At 34.5% G+C, this 20,021-nt stretch overlaps 1 protein-coding gene across 2 annotated transcripts in view; it reads left to right on the forward strand.

The window, feature by feature from the left end:
• The first annotated feature begins 2,298 nt into the window (after positions 1 to 2,298).
• The window catches only part of LOC121381883 (probable citrate synthase 2, mitochondrial), a 32,002-nt gene continuing 14,279 nt past the window's right edge, over positions 2,299 to 20,021 (forward strand). Inside the window, exons 1-7 of one of the 2 annotated variants that reach the window (XM_041511277.1) lie at positions 2,299 to 2,413; positions 6,119 to 6,166; positions 14,534 to 14,641; positions 16,408 to 16,623; positions 17,285 to 17,455; positions 18,534 to 18,730; positions 19,765 to 19,894. In XM_041511277.1, the coding sequence (XP_041367211.1) occupies positions 2,366 to 2,413; positions 6,119 to 6,166; positions 14,534 to 14,641; positions 16,408 to 16,623; positions 17,285 to 17,455; positions 18,534 to 18,730; positions 19,765 to 19,894 (918 nt within the window). In that variant the 5' untranslated portion in view covers positions 2,299 to 2,365. The remainder of the gene's footprint in view (positions 2,414 to 6,118; positions 6,167 to 14,533; positions 14,642 to 16,407; positions 16,624 to 17,284; positions 17,456 to 18,533; positions 18,731 to 19,764; positions 19,895 to 20,021) is intronic. The other variant, XM_041511276.1, reaches the window with a different exon arrangement.

The raw sequence follows: 20,021 nt of genomic DNA on the forward strand, positions 1-20,021 counted from the left end.
TTTCTGCTACGGTACGTATCAGGATTAACAAGTGATAAGCATCCAAAAGCATCCATATTAATCAATGTCCTCGTGATTAGCGCAGACAAGACTGAAAGTTGATTAGAACACATAAAGGACATCATGGATATCTACATCCGATGTTTTTAATCAGACAAACAGATAGACCGACAAAACATACGTGGTCAGAGACAAAAAGAAAGAAAAAAACAACCTCAGATAGACAGACAGACAAAGAGAAAAAATACAGACAAAGAAAAAGGTGTAATAGTGTTTTCAAGTGAAATTGTGGTTTGTTTTTTATTGGTAGGTTTTGTGGGGGTTTGTTGTTGTTGTTTTCTTTGTTGTTGTTGTTTGTTGTTGGGGGGAGGGTAATACTAACAGGTAAAACAGGCAACTAACAAGCTCCATCCTGTTATAGGCAGTGTTTTTTAAGTCCGATATGGATCCTGTCAAGATCCACCGGTTGATGTAGACAAGGATGTTCGGCCCACCTAAGAGCCTAAGAGATCAAGTCACGTACCTCTCATCTCGCCATAGAATCCCATCGCTAGTAAAAATGAATATATCCCCGAAAGTATTGGGCTTATATCGGAATAAAAAAATATCATTGACCACTCCTTACAATGTTGTTTTTCTTGGGGGTTTTGTTGTTGTTGTTGTTGTTGTTGTTGTTTTTAGTTTAGTTTTGTCGTTGTTGTTTTGTTTGTTTGTTTTTGTTGTGGCTTTTTTTTTTTTTTTTTGGGGGGGGGGGTTGGTTTTCTTGTTTGATATTCCGATGCACTGAAGTTTGGCAGTCAAAGTAGCGCCAATCAACATTTTGGTCGAGCAGTCAATTTAGTTGGGTTTTTTCTTTCATTTTAACCTTTTTATGGCTTCAGACAAGGCCTAATTTTGTATTCCAAATCCACTCACTAAAACCTGGGTTTTTTAGTTTAGTTTAGTTGTTGTTTTGTTTGTTTGTTTTTGTTGTTTGTTTGGGGGGGGGGGGGGGGGGGGTTTTTTTTTTTGGGGGGGGGGTTTTGTTTGATATTCCGATGCACTGAACTTTGGCAGTCAAAGTAGCACCAATCAATTTGGTCGAGCAGTCAATTTAGTTGGGGGGTTTTTCTTTCATTTTAACCTTTTTATGGCTTCAGACAAGGCCTAATTTTGTATTCCAAATCCACTCACTAAAACCTATCAACACACCTCACGTGCAACTTTTCTTGGACTCGTGTGTTTCGACAAGCCTGGATCTACGCCACTGTGGACTCCGCCACCATCAACAAGATGATGAGGATCATGGTGGATCTCAGGACCTACTGACGATTCTTCCTCATCTCATATCTTCATCACCTCCGCTGTAGTCGTCATCGCCTACCTCTCCGCCATCTTTGCCTCCAGAGGTAAGAGCTTAGTCGGCTGAACAATTTCGGTTCCAGTTCAAAATTTTATATATATATATTGTAAATAATCCGACGCACATTATTTTGTCACCCCGTCAAAATTGCTCAAATCACCCTAAACTCGTTCGGTTGAGCACTCAAAGTTTTTTGTTTTTTACTCAACTTTTTTTCCAGACATGAGCAGAAAGTGTATTCTTCATTTTGGGATTTAGGTCATTGATCTAACTTACAAATTTATTCCAAATCCCGCCCTACTCAAACTGCACCTCCCCTCTCCTGTCCCGGACTCAGTCACTGGCGATGTCAGAGTCTAAGCCAGTGATGTGCGTGCTCGAAAACTTCGTGTTATATGAGCACATTAATAGTATCAAGTCAAGTCAACGGCTCAGTGGGTAGGTGCAAGGCCACTATGCCGACTTATCTCTCACTAACAATTAAGCCTCTGTTCTGGAAAATGTAATAGAATGGATGAAGTTTGGAATTGGATTTGGCATGAGGCATTGATTGTCAAGCCTGCTATATTTAGCATGAAGACGTTTAGCGGTGCATAGTTAAATTAGTATAGATGGAAAAAAAATGGAGGGAGGGTCAAATTAATTTCCTTTGTATTTGCCAATTGCCAAATTCAAAAATGTTATGCAAAGAGGCTACAACATTTAGTATTTGACTAATAAAATGTTGTTTAAATTAGCCTCTTTTAATCATTTTTAAACAAATACCTTACATATCTGAAAATTGGCCCCTGAATAGTTTAGCCAGTGTTCGATGTATTGTTTCAATAAACGAAAATTAAGTAAAAACTCACACGATGTTCTAATATTAATGTGAATGTCTAGAGAGGTGGGACGTAAATATCATAGCCAGACAATTTTTCTTTGTAAATAGAGGAAATTAAAAGCGAAAGAAAGCAGTATCCGACTTCCGTGGCGTCAGATCCTGTGGCAGTGCTTTTTGGCTGTGTGACATCAAAATAAAACATGTCAGTTATCCGCAAGGTTGCGTTTCAGATACTGCTGCAAAATAAGGTATTCATTTTCTATTTATTCTTAGATGACAATTTTTACTGCATAGATATTTATTCGGCTGCAGGTACAAAAATAAGTGTCTGAGGCAGCGTGTTACTGAAGCCTGGGCTTGCGGCGATTGCCATTTGGTACCGCTTGAGTTTTTTGCGGTTTAATACTTCACCTTTCTTACAGTTTTTGTTGGTTTATCAGTCTTTATTTTGTTCTGACATGTATGTTTATGTTATACAGTTTTTCCAATACAGTCAGATTTGTCTGTTGGCCTAGCCTTGACAACAATAGTATTTTACCCTTCAGTCAAGGTCACACAGCAGTTCGAATTCGATCAGTTGCCCAATTATTTGGAGAACCTAAGAAAGCATTTCAAAAAGTAGAAACAAATTAGTATTTACCAATACTTTCTTACAATTCAACCTTCAAATTCTTATAGTTAGATAATTTATTTTTATCATAAAAAGCTGTAACATCACATCAATTTACAATTAATAGAAAGATTTGTGTGTCACCATGTGTGGGGGTTTTTTTAAAAGCAAGAGATAATTGATTAATAGCAAACACTGACAAGATTGAAGATAAAGCCACTGCATACCATGTTCAATGATGTATATGAAACCTTTTATTTTATTGACTGCTAATGAAGAAACAGTTGGGGAAAACTCTTGTTTATACCAGTGTCACTTAAAAACTATACAAAGTGTGTGACATGAGCACAGTCACACAGACCCTATTATCCTATAGCTCACATGATTCAGTTTGTGGTTTTAAGATGTTTCATACGATTATAGACAGATTTATTTGATATTAATATTTTCATATTCGTATGAATATTTTTTTCTGAATAATATTAATTATAAACATGTGTATAATTAAATGCCTTAACTTCACAAATGGTAGTAGTTGAACTTTGGATAGCAGATTAAATATACTGTATCATGGGTGGGGAAAAATAAAATTGTCAAGCGGTCCCACGTGATGTCATCACTACCGGGGGGGGGGGGGGGAGAAAGGAATACAAATAAAAATGATAAAATCATTTAAAAGGTGATATTTGCCAAATAGTGTTTTAAAAACAAAATCATAGTAGCATTTGTATATTTTTATCTTGAATCATGAACGCGAAACGATAAACATCAAAACATGAAAGAAAAACAAAATGTTTGATCACATCAGCGAAAAAAACCTAATTATATATATTTTACATAATGGAATAAATAATATAAAAAAGGAATACAAGTTATGCATCTCAACTCCCATATATGTATAAAAAGTACCAGTATTCAGTGCTGTCCTGAAAATTAATAAACGATAACACTGTTGGAGCGTTTGACAACTTGAGCTAGCACACGTTTAGACAAAGCAGTTAATAACGTTGTCGCCGATTGGATGACATTTGACCTCTCCTGGCTCTAAAGATAGCTGATTTACCTATTCCAACTCACTCCCACTTTAAAAAAAAAAGGTGTAAACCTTTTTTTTTTTTTTTTTAAAGTCCTTTATAATTATTTGATACACTACATTGAACAGTCAACAAGAAACACATAGATTATTTCAGTATATTTTATGCTATTTCAAGCATTTTGTATTTCACAAAAGCCTCTTGCCTTGGACTCTACACTTGACCCGACAGAGCTCCGAACACAGTCGTTATCATGTGTTGATTGTGACCAGTTGCAAACTCTGGGTCCTTTGTTTTAATTGGAGTGTAATACCTTGGTAGCTTTGTCACCAAGAATGATGCTATTGTTAACGTCTGTTTTATCTCGTGACCAGCACAGCGGCTTTGACAAATGTCTAGCCTAGTGGAAGTAGATTGATTGTAGGTCCGACTTATGGCAGACTTTAAAATCACAGACATCTGAAACACCAGTCAGTTTGACCACTATTTATTTATTATTATTTTAAATCATGCACAAAATAGCAATGTCCGGGCAGGCTGATCCAATTGAAGGATAGGAATTTGTTCCTATAATAGAAATGGACAGGTGCTTTGGACCAACAAGAATGACAAAAGTGGGACCGGCAAACGCACGTTTTTAAAAAATAATTTCGGTCTCAGATATCGAGAATCAGTCCTAGACCGGGAAAAAAGGGCTTTCCCCAACCCCTGTACTGTATATATTATTTTTAATTTAGTTTAGTTTTGTTGAAATTATTGACAGTATGACCAGAAAATATATAATTTTATTGGCCAAAATTGCTATATGCATACTTTGGAAATTTACTATTTTGAACATTTGAAACAAACGAAAATGGTCATCTAAGTAAAAAAATTTAAAATAAGGTGTTGCCATCTAATTGTCTGTTACCAAGTGATAGATAAAATCAGCAGAAACTAAATTTGTCTGCAGTTACCAAATCGTCCCTATTAAATACAAATTAAAAATAAATATTTATTGAAATGTAGGCCAAAGTTCTAAAGTAAGTCAGTTAAATACCAGGGTTGAAAACCATGGTCGCCAGTAGGGCCAGTTAAAGAAAAATCTTACTGGTCCTTGTCAAATTCAACTAGCCCTCCCAATTTAACTGCACAGCGAAAATAAAAACTATAATTTTCTTTGTTAAATGATAACCATATATTATAATAACCATGCATATAGTTCTGTCTGTTCTGAGCACTCTTAGATCTTGTTAGTATAGTAATGTTATTAACAGTTATTAAAGTTGCTGAAATGTATTTCAGGTTATATCAGTCAAATTAAGCTTAACGTTTCAGTGGTATTGAGGTAAAATATTTTGAGGTTAGTATGTAACATTGTTTATAGTCAATTTGGGTTTGCTTGTTTTGGGCATATATATATGTTTATTGCCTCGACACACAGATGCATTCACACCCACACACAGTCCCAAAAAAAATCTGCACACTACACTATTTTTGTATTTATGTATTTTTACAACTTTAGCATCCATGTGATATATTTAGATTTGGTGTAGCTGATGTTTGAGATATAACAACCACTGGGTTGTCATTAAACACAAAAATCCATTCCAGGTAATTTATTCAGACTCCTGGAAAAATGTGGAAAAAAAAGTTCTGGAAATTGAACCAAAATAGTCCTGGAAAATGAAAATATTTGAAGTGTATGAACCCTGATTAATTGACTTTTGGAATAATCCCTGTAATAATGGAAAATTTCATTGTTAGATAAATTTAGATTTTGTCCCAGAATAAAATACTAGTATGCTAATTAAACAGGATTAAATTGTACCGTAACATTTAATGATGTCAAAAAGTACGCCTACTAGTTAATTATGGCTAATCCAGTCCATTCCAATAAGCCAACGACTTTAAAAAAACAATTCTGCTGTACAATTTGGGCTATATTTGTTTACAGTCCTAGATCACAATCATAAAGCTGAGTATGGCGCTGTCAAAATATAGAACATGTTCTATAATATCATCTCCTGCCAGATCTGTAGTTTGCACTGGCATAAACGCAATGTGTTTTGTTACATTGGTCATTCGATTCAGTTTGAGTGCATTTCTTTTTTAACTGGTACCATACTCGCCAGACTAAAATCGATGGTCGCCCAATGGACTACCTCTGTAAAATTCTTAGTCACCCTTAGCTGGGGCGACTGCTAATTTTCAACCCTAAAATACAATTTAATGGTGCAACTATTATAAATGTTATTTCATACATTGTATTTTTATATTATTATTATTATTATTATTATTGGTATTAACTTGATAAATTTTTATTTCAGAACATTTTGCCAGCAGCTTTTTGCACTCGGAATAGTTCAACATCTACAGTAAGTATGTAATCTGGAACCCAATGTTCATGTATGTTTTGTGTAGCTTAGTGGTAAAACTTCAGACTTAGTTGAAATAACAGACCCAGGGTTTCTGCCAGAGGGTAAAACGGGTATGACGCCATCGATACCCAATAATTTTTGCAGATTTTATTTTTAAGTTAACAATTTGACAAAATTAATGACTTTTATCATTACTATATGATTTTCCAGACCTTGTCTGTTGAGGTCGTAAAGCGCACATAATTTCAATCTGGCAAGTGTGAAAAATAATGCATGTTACACTTAACAAAGAGCGCACATAAAATAATTTTTTATACTGATTGCCACCATTTACCGTATGCAGCTGATAGAAAGATCCATTTAATAATACCAGAAAAATAAAAACATGCGATGAGAACGGTAGCATCCATGCAAGATTTTAATATAGATGACCAGTCCTTATCTTTGCTATACAAATTGGAAAACACTGGTTTAATAGACGACCAGGGCTAAAAATTCGCCAGGATTCACGCAAGCATAAAACATCAGAATCTATTTGGATTCGCATGAAATATTTACAAAAATTTATTAATTGAATGATCAGTGAGTAAAATGTTACCGAATTAATAAAATAAAATAAAAAATAGTCTGGTTATCAAGCTTCTGTTTAAACTGGCTTCAAAAGCATAGCATACATTCGAATCCGTACATGTTCGAAATATAGTGTTTTTAGCGAGACTAGTCTGGCCTGGAGACAAGCGGTGGTTGGCCCATTTCTATGAACCAAATTGCCAATGAAGAGAACCAAAACGAACATGTTTGTTCAGTTCCCAAATTTAGTAATACATCAAACATTTCTATGTTAGTTGAACCAATGCGCAAAATACATAAGCAAAAGTATCCCATGCGCTGTTTATGAAAAAGCAACCTTCGAAAAGTAATGGGCTGCGTTCAGCCAGACTGAGCAGAAAAACGTCCACCTGACTGGTTTGTACAGTGCACAGTAAACCAAATGGCCACACTGGAAACCAATCAAATAGTTAGCGAAGCGTTTGCTGGCTGAACTTGGGGCTGGTAAGACACCAAAAAAAAACACTGACTGTAAAGAAAAAATGGAACCAACAACTAAAAAAACTTTTTTAAAATTGGATAAACAAATTGGTTATTCTTTCCAGTAAATAGTAAGGTTTTTTTAATCCATATACAATTAGTAGCATATGACACAGAATTCTAATTACTGCTTCCATGGGAATCCAAATGGATTCTCGTGAAAAGAAGCTGAATTTTTAGCCCTGAAGACGTACTAATCCGATCAAAACTCCTTTGCTTATTTAATTTATTATTAATTAGAAACAGTTCACTTTTGTAAGGTAATAGATCACAACGTCTAATAAGGATAACTCATTTATACTGTTCATATAGTTAAAAAACCAGAAGAAAATGAATTGTATTAAATAGTGGCTTCTGTAGCCTACACAAATGAACTTGTTATGAAAATCAGCAAAGTTGGTAAAATTGTCTTGATTAGTTCATAAACTGTTAGCCTACAAAGCTTACGTGAGGTCCCGAAAATGGCAAGTGTGTAACTTTTTACTTTTTTTAATAAAGAAATGAAATTTAGACAAAGACAATTCAAAAGTAGACGGAATAATAAAAACAAGGAAAAGAAATGATAATAGATATGTAGGAATAGGCCTACATGTAGGTCCCATTACAGAAAAGTCTTTTTTATGTCTAATATTATTATTATTATTTTTTTCATAACTGGTAGTGGTAGGTCAAATGACATGTAACTGTTGCAATATATTGGGGAAGACTGGTTGCGTAATTTTTTAATTAAAAATGTCTGACTTTCTAACAAATATATTGAAACAAACAAAATTAAATAGTTGGCGATTACTGTTACTATGTTGTGTACATATGTACATTCATTAACCTCTGGCTGAAATACATTTATTGAAATGCAGTTGTATTTTATTTTATTTAAAGATTAAAAAAAGAAAAATAATAGACGTAATATTTTTTTCGTATATCTTGAAATCTTTATTAAAATAATCATATTAAAACTTTGATCGGTTCAGTAAAACCGGAACTGCCTGTGACTGAATGTCAGACCAATAACATCTTCGGTTCAATTAAAAAACGAGTGCTTGTATTTCGTATAAACGTTTTTGCACTTATTTGTAGGCAAAATAAGGAGTATGTCTTTCCACAAAGTCTACCAACACACAACAATATGGTAACCAAGCTTTTACCCATCCACCCTTTATTTGGATGGGGTTTTTTTTTTAAGGGTGTGGTGCCGCACAGCTGCCCTCCTTTAATTTTCACTCAGCGAGAGCACTGTTAACAAAAGGAGCTGAGTCTATATTATAATGTAACAAAAGGCGTGGCATTCTCTTGATGCAATTATGATAAGTTTGTAAAACATTTGGTCTATATATCACAATTTATTCAAGGATTAATTATATATATATGCAGTGTTCAAGATTTAAAAGTTTTGGGCAGTATCCCAGTTGGATACTAACATTTCAAAATCAGTATCCCACCTGAGAATTTAGTATCCCACTTAAATGAAATTCATAAATAACATCGTAACACACTTGGACGATACTGTTTTTGTGCCCTGCCTATGCTACACTGATATCACAATCGAAATAGCAGAATTCACAATCAAACGAAATGGGCAAACAGATTTGCTTCATCCATTTTGGTGTAATACTGACATAAATTAGTATTTAGCAGTAATTTATAAACCTACGTATTGTATATATTTTCTGCAGACGTGGAATCAATATCTAAAATAAAATTTGAAGGGAGTAACATCCAATAAAAACAACAGCAACTTAGTGGTTCCCCGTCCATTGCTGCTCTTCGTGTAAGAGATTGTTATGGCGTAGCATTAGACTGGGTATGAGCTCGAAAATACTGTTACTTAACTTCGCTGGCAAATGACGACTTTTAGTTTTAACGGAAAATAAAAACTCAGGATTAAAAAACCCAACATTATATAGTATCCCGGCGGGATACTGGTTTCTTGAAGACTGGTATCCAAAATTAAAATCTGGTATCCCCGGGATATTGGGATACCGTTAATCTCGAACACTGATATGCAGTCAAGCGTTATCTCGATGTTGAAGGGAACAAACAAAGTGGTCCAAGATTGAGATAATGGTGGATTGAGTTGAATCTAGCCTTTTGATGAAAATGATGTCGTGGAACCATTTCCCAATCTCCTGATTTCCTGAGATAATGAGTTTACAGAGATTGAGATAACAAGGTCCGACTGTATAGATCTTTTTAGTTTATAAAGTCCATATATTGTAGGGGTGGACTTTCTTTCTGTATTATGAACACTGCTTTTAGGTAGTACTGAACCAAATAACTTCCGGCTGGGTCAAAGTTCGAGGTGCACCGAACTTTTAATAGAGAAGTGAACACCACAAGTCCTGTGATTGGTTATAAATGTGAGTGTGTTGGTTGTAAAAAAAATTAGTTTCATCTGGGCTAAAAATGTATGCAATTTTATTTCATCTAGTACCACTGTGTCATGTAGCCTTGTGCTTGGAACATGTATGGGATACCTGTAAAAAAAAAGTACTCAAATTTTGTGCGGAACTAGGGTAGTCATAGACGCTATCCGTTATCTCAGAAATGAGCAGCTTGACACCCACTTTTTTGTGATTCACTTTAAGGGTGAGGGGTGGTAGTATTTATATCAGTGGGGTTTATGTCGATTGATACGTTGCAGGTAGGAGTTTTAGCCACATATGTTACTATTGTCGTCTATGGGATTTGTTTTGGTAGTATGCACCCTATAGCACATATTCAGTGCATAATAAAACTTATTATGATCTTGAGACTAATCACTGTACATGGCTCTGAATGGAGTTTGAATCAAAGTTAGCACTGAGGAAAAGTTGGTTTTGGCCTATAATTCATACTGTAAATATTTCAATAATTTCTTTTTACATGGTATTTGACTTGCCATATACAACTGCTCTTAAATATGGTGTTATATGGGCAACCCGAATTAAGATTTTAATAGCAATTTATTTTTATATTAAAAATAACGTGTCAATAGTAGGTTAATGTCTTTAGTTTCCATTAACATAGTTAATTTTTCATGTATGAAATTCTGAAAACTCAAATTTGTAAAGAACTTGATTTTTATTGTCATTTTGACATATTTATAGGGTGCTAAGTTATATTTTAGACACATTTGTAGTTTTATGCAAAATTTAAAATAAATTTAAAGAAAAACTTCACCAAAGACATAATTAAATTTGTTGTCACTATTGTGCCATCTGTTCTTAGTTATACATAACAATACTCTTGTTAAACATACCTTTAGATCTCCAGATCAAATATTTTTCTTAATAATCACTTAGTTTGCTCTCATGAAGACCATTTTAGGTTTATACTGGATTCAGACCAATTTTTTACAGATTTGATTATCTGCCTTGGAGTAAGTTGGTAATTTATTTTATTGTTAAAGCTTGTGACGGAACATGCTCTTATTTTGTTTCGCCTGTGGCGATGTTAATTGTTTCAGAGGGCCGTGTGCGGCGTGGTTACGTAATACCCCTGCACGATGGTGGTCGAGCTGTTCCCAATATGCACTTAAGACCTGGTGGGCACTTTGTTACGTAATACCTCCGCACGCCCGTACCCTCTAATACACACCCAGACCAGATGTGGAGGCCATGTGGCCAGTAGTTACGTAATACCTCCGCGAGTTCTGTTTTACGACCTTGTTTTCCTAGCGGATGGCGACAGCTAGTCTGACCATCTAAGAAAAAATGTCGTCTTGGTCGCTGTGGAAAAGTCACATGATAGGGGGAGTACCGCGATGTGCCCCCAGGCGATATTCGGTTTTTGTAATAAATAGCTAGGATTTTAGATTTATCGGGGAGAAACATATTGGAAGGCGTCCAGGGGAACGTTGTCCGTTTGGACTTGGTAAATATCTATTTCTGCTCTGTTGTATAACCTTGATGTGATTGATGTGACTTTAAATATTTTAATACTGTATTATACCAATATTATTTAGACAGTGTTTCCGGTAAACTGACGAAGTAAATTGTAGGCTTCACTGTCTAAAATTATTAAAGCTTAACCAGTCATCCTAGAGGACCTAGGTAAACTGTAGGTTATTGTCTTTATTGTGATAGGTACCAGTATTAAGTCTGTATTACAAGGTTACTGAATGAGTAGTTAAGGGTTAATTAAAAATTAACCAGTTAGGAATAGAGTTGTAATTCCTTTATTAATTAAGTTCCCCTGGCAGCGTTTCTCAATTATCACACGTGTGTGTGTGTGTTGTATCACGGTGAAGTGATTAGAATATTGTGTAAACTAGACACCTAGTGATTAACTAATTAAGTGATTAGTTCTGGTTTGTTATTATTATTGTTGTTGTAAGTAATTAACTGCGGAAAATATATTTGTCAGCATAAGGTTAATACAGATTCCAAAATGTATTGTGTATTCTAGTGAACTAACGTGCTATATTATATATACTTTATATAAAATCTATCTCTGATATACCTAGAGCCGAGCCACTCGGGTATCGAACTGCCCAATACAGAGAGATCTAATAGATATACAGTTAGGAGAGATATTTGGATAATCGTGTTTTATTCAGTTACGGGTATTATAGAATCCCCGTGACAAAGCTGTATTACCCAATGTTACTAGCTAAATAAAATGCTGGATTACTGATTGAAATACATCCAATATACATATTGTATTGATCTGGATTAGAAAATAATGCAATAAAATAGATGTTCGGGTAATTATGTCATTTAAAAGTAGTTTTTTTAAGTAATTAATCAAAAATAAATGTGTGAAAGCTGGATGATAATTCCAGATATCACAAATATTAAAAGCTCCAACTACAGTAGGCTACAAATAAAATATAGTCAGGAATATGGGTGGCTCCCAATGGTTTTGATGGTTCATTATGAAAATCAGCATGGCCGATGGATTTGAAATTCCCACACCTGGTAACTTGAAGACGGCCACACCCTGCATACAGGATTTCCTCCCAACACTATGTCCAGAACATTAAGTTATTACTTCATACAGATACAGATACAGTCATGTTGGTGTTTCCTTCCTCAGACAGTGTATTTTTTTAATACTGATATTTCTTTGATGTACCTGTTCAGGTCTCCTAATCTGGGGGTCAGTCAAGTGCATGTGTTTTAATGGAATACTTTAAAGGAGTAGAGGTACTCTGACTATCTTTGTTGTCTCTACATATATACCTGAGTACACACACCAAACTGACAGTAAATATCTTCAGGAGTTTTATTTTTAAACATTTTGTTGTTTAATATGACACATTGCATTTGTACAAAACTGTATACAATATTTATGCCTTATGAGGTGTACATTATATTAGGTTGCACTGTAGAAACAACAGTTTGAGTGAGGCTGTCACTTTATGTCAGAATACACCAGATCCTGGTTGTCATAAAAACACATAGCTGGCCACTTTTTGAAAAATGTATATTATCAGTATAGGTAGTACTAAACCAAATAACTTCCGGCTGGGTCAAAGTTCGAGGTGCACCGAACTTTTGATAGAGAAGTGAACACCACAAGTCCTGTGATTGGTTATAAATGTGAGTGTGTTGGTTGTAAAAAATAATAGTTTCATCTGGGCTAAAAATGTATGCAATTTTATTTAATCTAGTACCACTGTGTCAAGTAGCCTTGTGCTTGAAACATGTATGGGGTACCTGTAAAAAAAAAAAGTACTCAAATTTTGTGCGGAACTAGGGTAGTCGTAGACGCTACCCGTTATCTCAGAAATGAGCAGCTTGACACCCACTTTTTTGTGATTCACTTTAAGGGTGAGTGGTGGTAGTATTTATATCCGTGGCGTTTATGTCGATTGATACGTTGCAGGTAGGAGTTTTGCCAGACATATGTTACTATTGTCGTCTATGGGATTTGATTTGGTAGTATACACCCTTTAGGATTTTGTTCAAGGCCAGGACTAGTATTGATATTGTTACTAGTATACATTTCACATTTATATATTAAGTTATAAACATTGGATCTGTTATGTAAAGTTATTGTATTAACTGTATGATTATGAATTTTAAAAAAGTTAAATAAAAAAAAATGTTTGTACATGATGAAATTCAAGGAAAGTTGATTCCTACACATGTTTAGCTGCATGTTCATCACGGTATCTATAATTGTGTGCATCAAATTATCTGAATAGTACATACTAGTATATTGTAATTAAAAATTAAAATTGTCTGCATCAGTGTATGTCATAATTATATTTCTATAGCACTACTGAAACTTTTTAATAAATTATAGCTCCATTACTTAAAGGAAAAAGAAGTCAAACTACACTAATGAACCAAACAACATAAAATTGGAAGAAAACATTATTGGTTTATTGGCTCATTTTTGCAACATTTGTCTTTACATTTACATGTACCAATTGCTTCATAAATTAATAATGCTTGGTTTTCATTCGCCATGGTTTTTCAAAAGCCAAGGACTGATTTTCTTAACCCTAAACTTAAACCATTTTCTTTCTTGGGGAGGCATCCCATAGCCCCTTTTGACTCTGGTTGCATTCAATTCCTTGGCACCATACCCAAAAATTTCTTTCTGGCAGAAGCACCGAGACCTCGTGACATGAAAAACAACTTGAGGGGAGTGGTATACAGCTAAATGTAGGAGAGTGATTCAAATTATTATTTTAAATATATCAAGAAAGGGATTGATACTTACTTTTATTATTACTTTTTAAAAAAAATCCAACTAATGCTATTACCAGGTTACAGATGTATCTTTAGATCAGTAAAGGAATACAAATTTGAATGCTCTTGCCATAACACTAGATGAGGACGAGAATGGATTATAGGTCTCTGAAATTTGTGACAACAGTCATTTCATTCATATGTTACTCAAATTGTGCACAACCCAATTTACATTTGTGCATTAAATGTACATGTAGGACATCATTTACATAGTCATGATAGGTTATGCCAAAAACGATATGGCAGAGCTCACCCTGTACATTGCCAAATTAGCAAATTGCTAATTTTTATACAAACTTATGTCTTTGGCTAGTAAAACATTCCTCAAATTTAATAATTTTCAATGAAATACTCTACTACATTTGCTAAATAATAAAAAAATCCAGTGTGAGCGCTGTGTGGGTTTTTGTGTAACCCATCAATAGTTTATGCAGATTGGAAATTCATTGGATGATATACGAAATCCAGAGATTTTTAATAGATTATTAAATGGCAGTGCCCTAACTTTCAACTTATTTGAACCAAAGTGCAAGAACCTAGTTTGCAAGTAATGTATAGTTAATTTTTATTTCTATTTTTTATTTCTTGTTAGGATCTGAAATCTGTCTTGGCTGAAAAAATCCCTGAGAAACAGAAGGAGGTTGTTGAGCTGAGAAAACAACATGGCAATACCAAAGTTGGGGATGTGACGGTTGACATGGTGTGTATATTGTACATTTTTGTATTTCTATCTCATTGAGAGCAGGATTGATCTTACTGCAAGTTGGAATACAAAACAATTTGTTGGATACAGATGCATTCTAAAAGTAGAAATGTGATATACAGCACACCCTCCTCCCCCCCCCCCCCCCCCCCCAGTTCCTACGGCTTTGTGAACTGCTATAAAGACCATTACAAGTCACTGTTCTTGTTAACAGATGAAGTGACAAGTACAAAATGTGCTAAAATATCCATGATGATAAAGTTATTTACAGCAGTTAATATTTATTAATATATTCTTTGTTAGTTACACATTATTATTCCTTGTTTATTTACGTTTGGATACCACTCTATATGTCGTGGTTAATCATTTACATTATATGATTATAGACCACGGCACATTTAGATATTTTTAACAAAACACCAGTGTAAAACACTTTACTACTGACTATTACATTCGGGCGTTTCCATTGCTACAAGTCACTTGAAGTCTTATGGTCAGCCTGATGATGAGATATTTGTAAATATACATATATAGAGAGAGATAGTTCCGATAGTTTAATCAAAATTTCTCTGTTATTTATATTGGCAAAATATGCTATCCTTTTTTGGTGCCGAGTGGCCAAATAAAAAAACCCCCACAAAACAAACTCTACCAATTTACTTGGGCTTGAAAGGGGGACATTTGGTCTTGGTGACAATTTTTCTACCAGAAATTATGCAGTTATAAAATAAAATTATTTTAATTCTGTATCATATTAAATATATTCTGTCACTTTGATGTAATATAATTGAAATATAATGTGATAAATTATCATACCCTTGCAACCCCATTGTTCTTGATTGTGCACGTGTCATTCGCATGTTAACTGTAACATCAATTGTAGTCAACTAATACCTCCACTGGTATAAATACATTTTACAGCATATTGACAAACAAAACAAATAACACTCATGATTCAGAGTTGCAAACATGTTAACAATAAAATTGCCATGTCATGTCCTAGGTTTTTACGTGCACATTCAGAAAAAGTTATAAATAAAATTATAATATAAGATATAAAATTGCCGTGGAAAATGCCTTTTTATACGGTGAATTATTTGCTGTGGTCTTTTTCTTAATTGCAGGGGTTGCATAGCTATTGTTGCTAATTACCACTTACTAACACAAAGCACATTTACTGTATTCTACCAGTGGTCATCGGTGTTAGATTTTCAACAATCAGTTGGTTAATTAAAGCACTATAATTGACCTCTGACCACATGGTGGTGGTATTATCAAGGGAATTGTAATGTGTAAATGGAGTTCGGTTCAAAAAGGACTTGGGCCGATGGAGAGGGTGGCAGTAAATCAAGGGAATTAAACAGTGATACAAACGGTACTTGAAAAGAAGTTGGCGGTAGGTGAGGTTGGCATTAAATCGAGGGGGGGGGGGGGGGGGGGACCAATAAATCGAGGGTACACTACTTGATAGAATATGGAAAATTAATTTCATATATTGTCAGTAATTGTATATTACTACTGCCAAGAATTAAAGTTCCATATTTATTTATTTATTACATATATATATATATATATATATATTTTATTAATTTAAGTCCTATTTACCTTTGCATTTGTTTCAGCTGCAGAAAAAAAGTAATAGATTTATTTATAACAATAACTTATGACAAACTTACAATTCATGAATTAAATATACATTTTAATTTCTATGCAATAATTTCAATATCATTAAAATTTCTAAAGTATGTGTATTTTTGTTTTAGATGTATGGAGGAATGAGGGGTATTAAAGGATTGGTTACAGAAACGTCAGTGCTTGACCCGGAAGAAGGTATTCGATTTCGAGGGTACAGTATCCCAGAATGCCAGAAACTCTTGCCAAAAGGCAAGGGGGGAACAGAACCTTTACCTGAAGGTTTGTTCTGGCTTCTTCTCACCGGAGACATTCCATCTCAGGCACAGGTGGATGCAGTAACACAGGTAAAGTGCTAAAACGTTTTCTTTTTAACTTAACCTGACCTCAAACAGACATTTTCTATGTTACTAGACTGGTCTGAACATCTCAACAACCGATGGAATGGCTTAGAATATTTCAAGTTTTCTGCAATCTCTATTACTTTAATCCTTTTAGACGTTTATAAATGTTACAAGTGTGGCAAGCATGCATGGCACTACATGTATCTTGAAATGTATCACATCTTTTTACATAAAATTAGGAATTTTTGTTTTAACATAAAATATATAGTGAGGCTATGTTTATTTCTAGCATGTTAAAATAATAAGCTAGAGTTTTTCAAATAAAAATTGGAACAAAAAATATGTATTATGACATGGTTTTTGTTGGTGGGTGGGGTTGTAATACTTGTATGTTGTTGGGGGTTTTTCAAAATTTGTCAGTTGCAGAAAACAATATGATTTTGGTGTTATTATTATCTCACAATACATATATGCATATGTTCAAGAATTTAATATTTACTGTTGTACTATACTCCGACTTTTATGAATGAAATACAAATAAACGATGTAAAAAAAAAAAAAAAAAAGGTTAGTAAGAACATTCCCCCTTGATGGGACGTTATTGAAAATTTTTATATGTCCAGACGGTGTTCCCTCAGTAAATATATTTTTGTGTTTTAACCAGGAATGGAACAGTCGTGCAGCCTTGCCAAACCACGTGATCACCTTGTTGAGCAACTTTCCTAGCAATCTCCACCCGATGTCTCAGTTCAGTTCAGCTATAACTGCCCTCAACTTGGAGAGCAAATTCGCAAAAGGCTACCATGACGGAATTAACAAGAACCTGTTTTGGGAGGTATTGCTGTTTTTGTGATTGGTCACCTTGGGTGCAATAGGCTGTTTCAAAATTGAGCACGTGGGATGCTATTTGTACCAATCATCCACAAAATAAAATTTTAATCAAACTATGTATGTATTAAGAAAATAGTGCAGCAGAACCACTAGTCATAAAATAAAAGGTATGTTGTCTTCTGCGTCCCCCATATGATCAGTTTTGGAATAGCCCTTAGTATGAAACCAGTTTTTCACTTTCTGTCACTCTGATTCTGGCATTCCGTTTTAAATGAGTGGGATGGTGGCTTAGTTGATGAGGGGCTTTATATCACAGGATTAAAAAATCCTTGAATGATTAGGGTCATTATTCATTTCAACCAGTGTTCCAGGCCGTAAGATTTCACGGTAACGATCGTTTCCTGTATCATGTCGGTAGCATGTCAGTGAAATCACAAAACCGAAATTTCTCTTCCCATGATTATTACATCAAGTACGACTATTCAGCATAACCTAAAAACAGTTTCTGATAGGTTCCCATGATCACAAGGCATGGAACCGAAAAAGTGTTTCCCATGAATTTTGAAATCCCATGGCCTGTGTATTTCGAAGGTGTGTCCTGATATCTGTGTGAGAGTTCATATAATTGATCCCTTGTTGCTATTTGGTTTATTGTGGTCTTGTGTTGCAGTAGCAGTTGTGGTTTTTTCACTGTTTTGAAACGAATGTTGTAGTTGAAAGAGTTTTTATAACTTGAAAGAAGCAACAACAATTATTAAATCTTCATGTGTGTATATACCACTAGTTTGTCAGCCACGGTTAGCTCTATGTGAGCAGACAAGTTAGCCAAGTTATCTGTTAAAGTTCAAAAATTGTAGAAACCAAGTTATTTTGTAACAAAATATCAATTAAAATAAAATATGATATAGCTAGCCCTGCTTGCCATACCCGCATTTGAGACCCAAAATATTTACTTTTTTGTCCTACTATATAAAAAAAATTTATATGCCGAACCTCTCTCACATATAACACTTCAGAATCATGTAAGGACCTCTAAACCTTGCATATTGAATGTTCCCTGATAAACAATATGTTTCTTGCAGTATACATATGAAGATTCCATGGATTTGATAGCGAAGTTGCCAACTTTGGCAGCAATTATCTACCGCAATATCACAGACGGAGGTACCCCTTGTCCAATTGATACTGCCAAAGACTGGAGTTGGAACTATGCTTCAATGATGGGCTTTGATAATGCCGAGTTTGTTGAATTGATGAGGTTGTATCTTACAATACACAGGTAATTTGTTTTATATATTTATTTCATATATCCTTCGATAATCATCCTTTAAAAAATATTCTGTAAACCAAGTCACCATATAAGCAGTTGATCATTGTGTAGGCTTGTTTTTTATTTTACTGAATAGAGAAAAGGTTGACTGGAAAAATAAAAGTCCTCATAAATCCTTCAGTGATCATCCTTTAAAAACAATTTTGGAACCCAAGTCACGTTATTATAACAGTTGGTCGTCATTTGTTTTACTGAATAGAGAAAATGTTGATTGCAAAAAACAAAGTCCTCATCCTTAAGGCTGGCAGTGATAGGTTTTAGGTTCACATTTCATTGAGATTTAACAACTCACTGGGGTGCTGTAAAGGTGATGCCATACGATATGAGTGCCTTGTATAAGAATAGCTGATTAAATCGTAATGTTTTATTGTTACAATTGGCTATTCTCGTGGCTATGTTTTACCTGTGGCTTTGTCTTAAATGTGCACCACATTATGGTGGAGTGTACTCATCTGAGGGAAACTAGAAAAGATCTATTTGGACAACGAAATGTGATGAAATCCTTTTGATCCCATCCAGAACTTTTATTACAATTTTTACGTGATACTGACTTTTATTTTAAATTTTAATTTGATCTATTTGTGATATTTGTATTTTTTGGCACAGTTCTTGACACTGTATTTTTATTTAACTGTTGAATTTGTATATTGATGTTGAACATCACTTAAGTTTTGTCTTTACCATAGTTTGACACCCAATAGCCGATGTATTTTTCGTGCTGGGGTGTTGTTAAACATTCATTCATTCATTCATTCATTCATTTTGTCTTAAGGCTACTACACTGACTTCTATCTTACTAACAAGTTCTAACAACTAGCCATTAATCTTTTGCCTGGACAGATAGCGAAGGGCATTATATCTGAACTTAATTTGATGTAAGCACAGAAATTAAGTTGAAATGAAATAATATAGTTAAAGGTTATGTTCTAGGCCACTAACAGCTAGTGCATGGTCATTTTAAAAAGGTAATTCTTCTGTTACAGTGACCACGAGGGCGGCAATGTCAGTGCCCACGCGACTCATCTGGTTGGTAGTGCTCTGTCCGACCCATACCTTAGTTTTGCTGCTGGCATGAATGGCTTGGCTGGACCACTCCATGGATTGGCAAACCAAGTAAGTAAACAATGTGATGAGTTTTAACTTTGAAAGAAGCTGTAATGGTAAAACGTACTGTAAATGACTTGCTTGTTTCGAAAGGAGAATTGGTCTTTGTGTTAGTCTAGTATGTGGTGTGCGGGTC

Source organism: Gigantopelta aegis, chromosome 9 (assembly GCF_016097555.1).
Source record: "Gigantopelta aegis isolate Gae_Host chromosome 9, Gae_host_genome, whole genome shotgun sequence".
NCBI classification, from domain to species: Eukaryota; Metazoa; Mollusca; class Gastropoda; order Neomphalida; family Peltospiridae; genus Gigantopelta; species Gigantopelta aegis.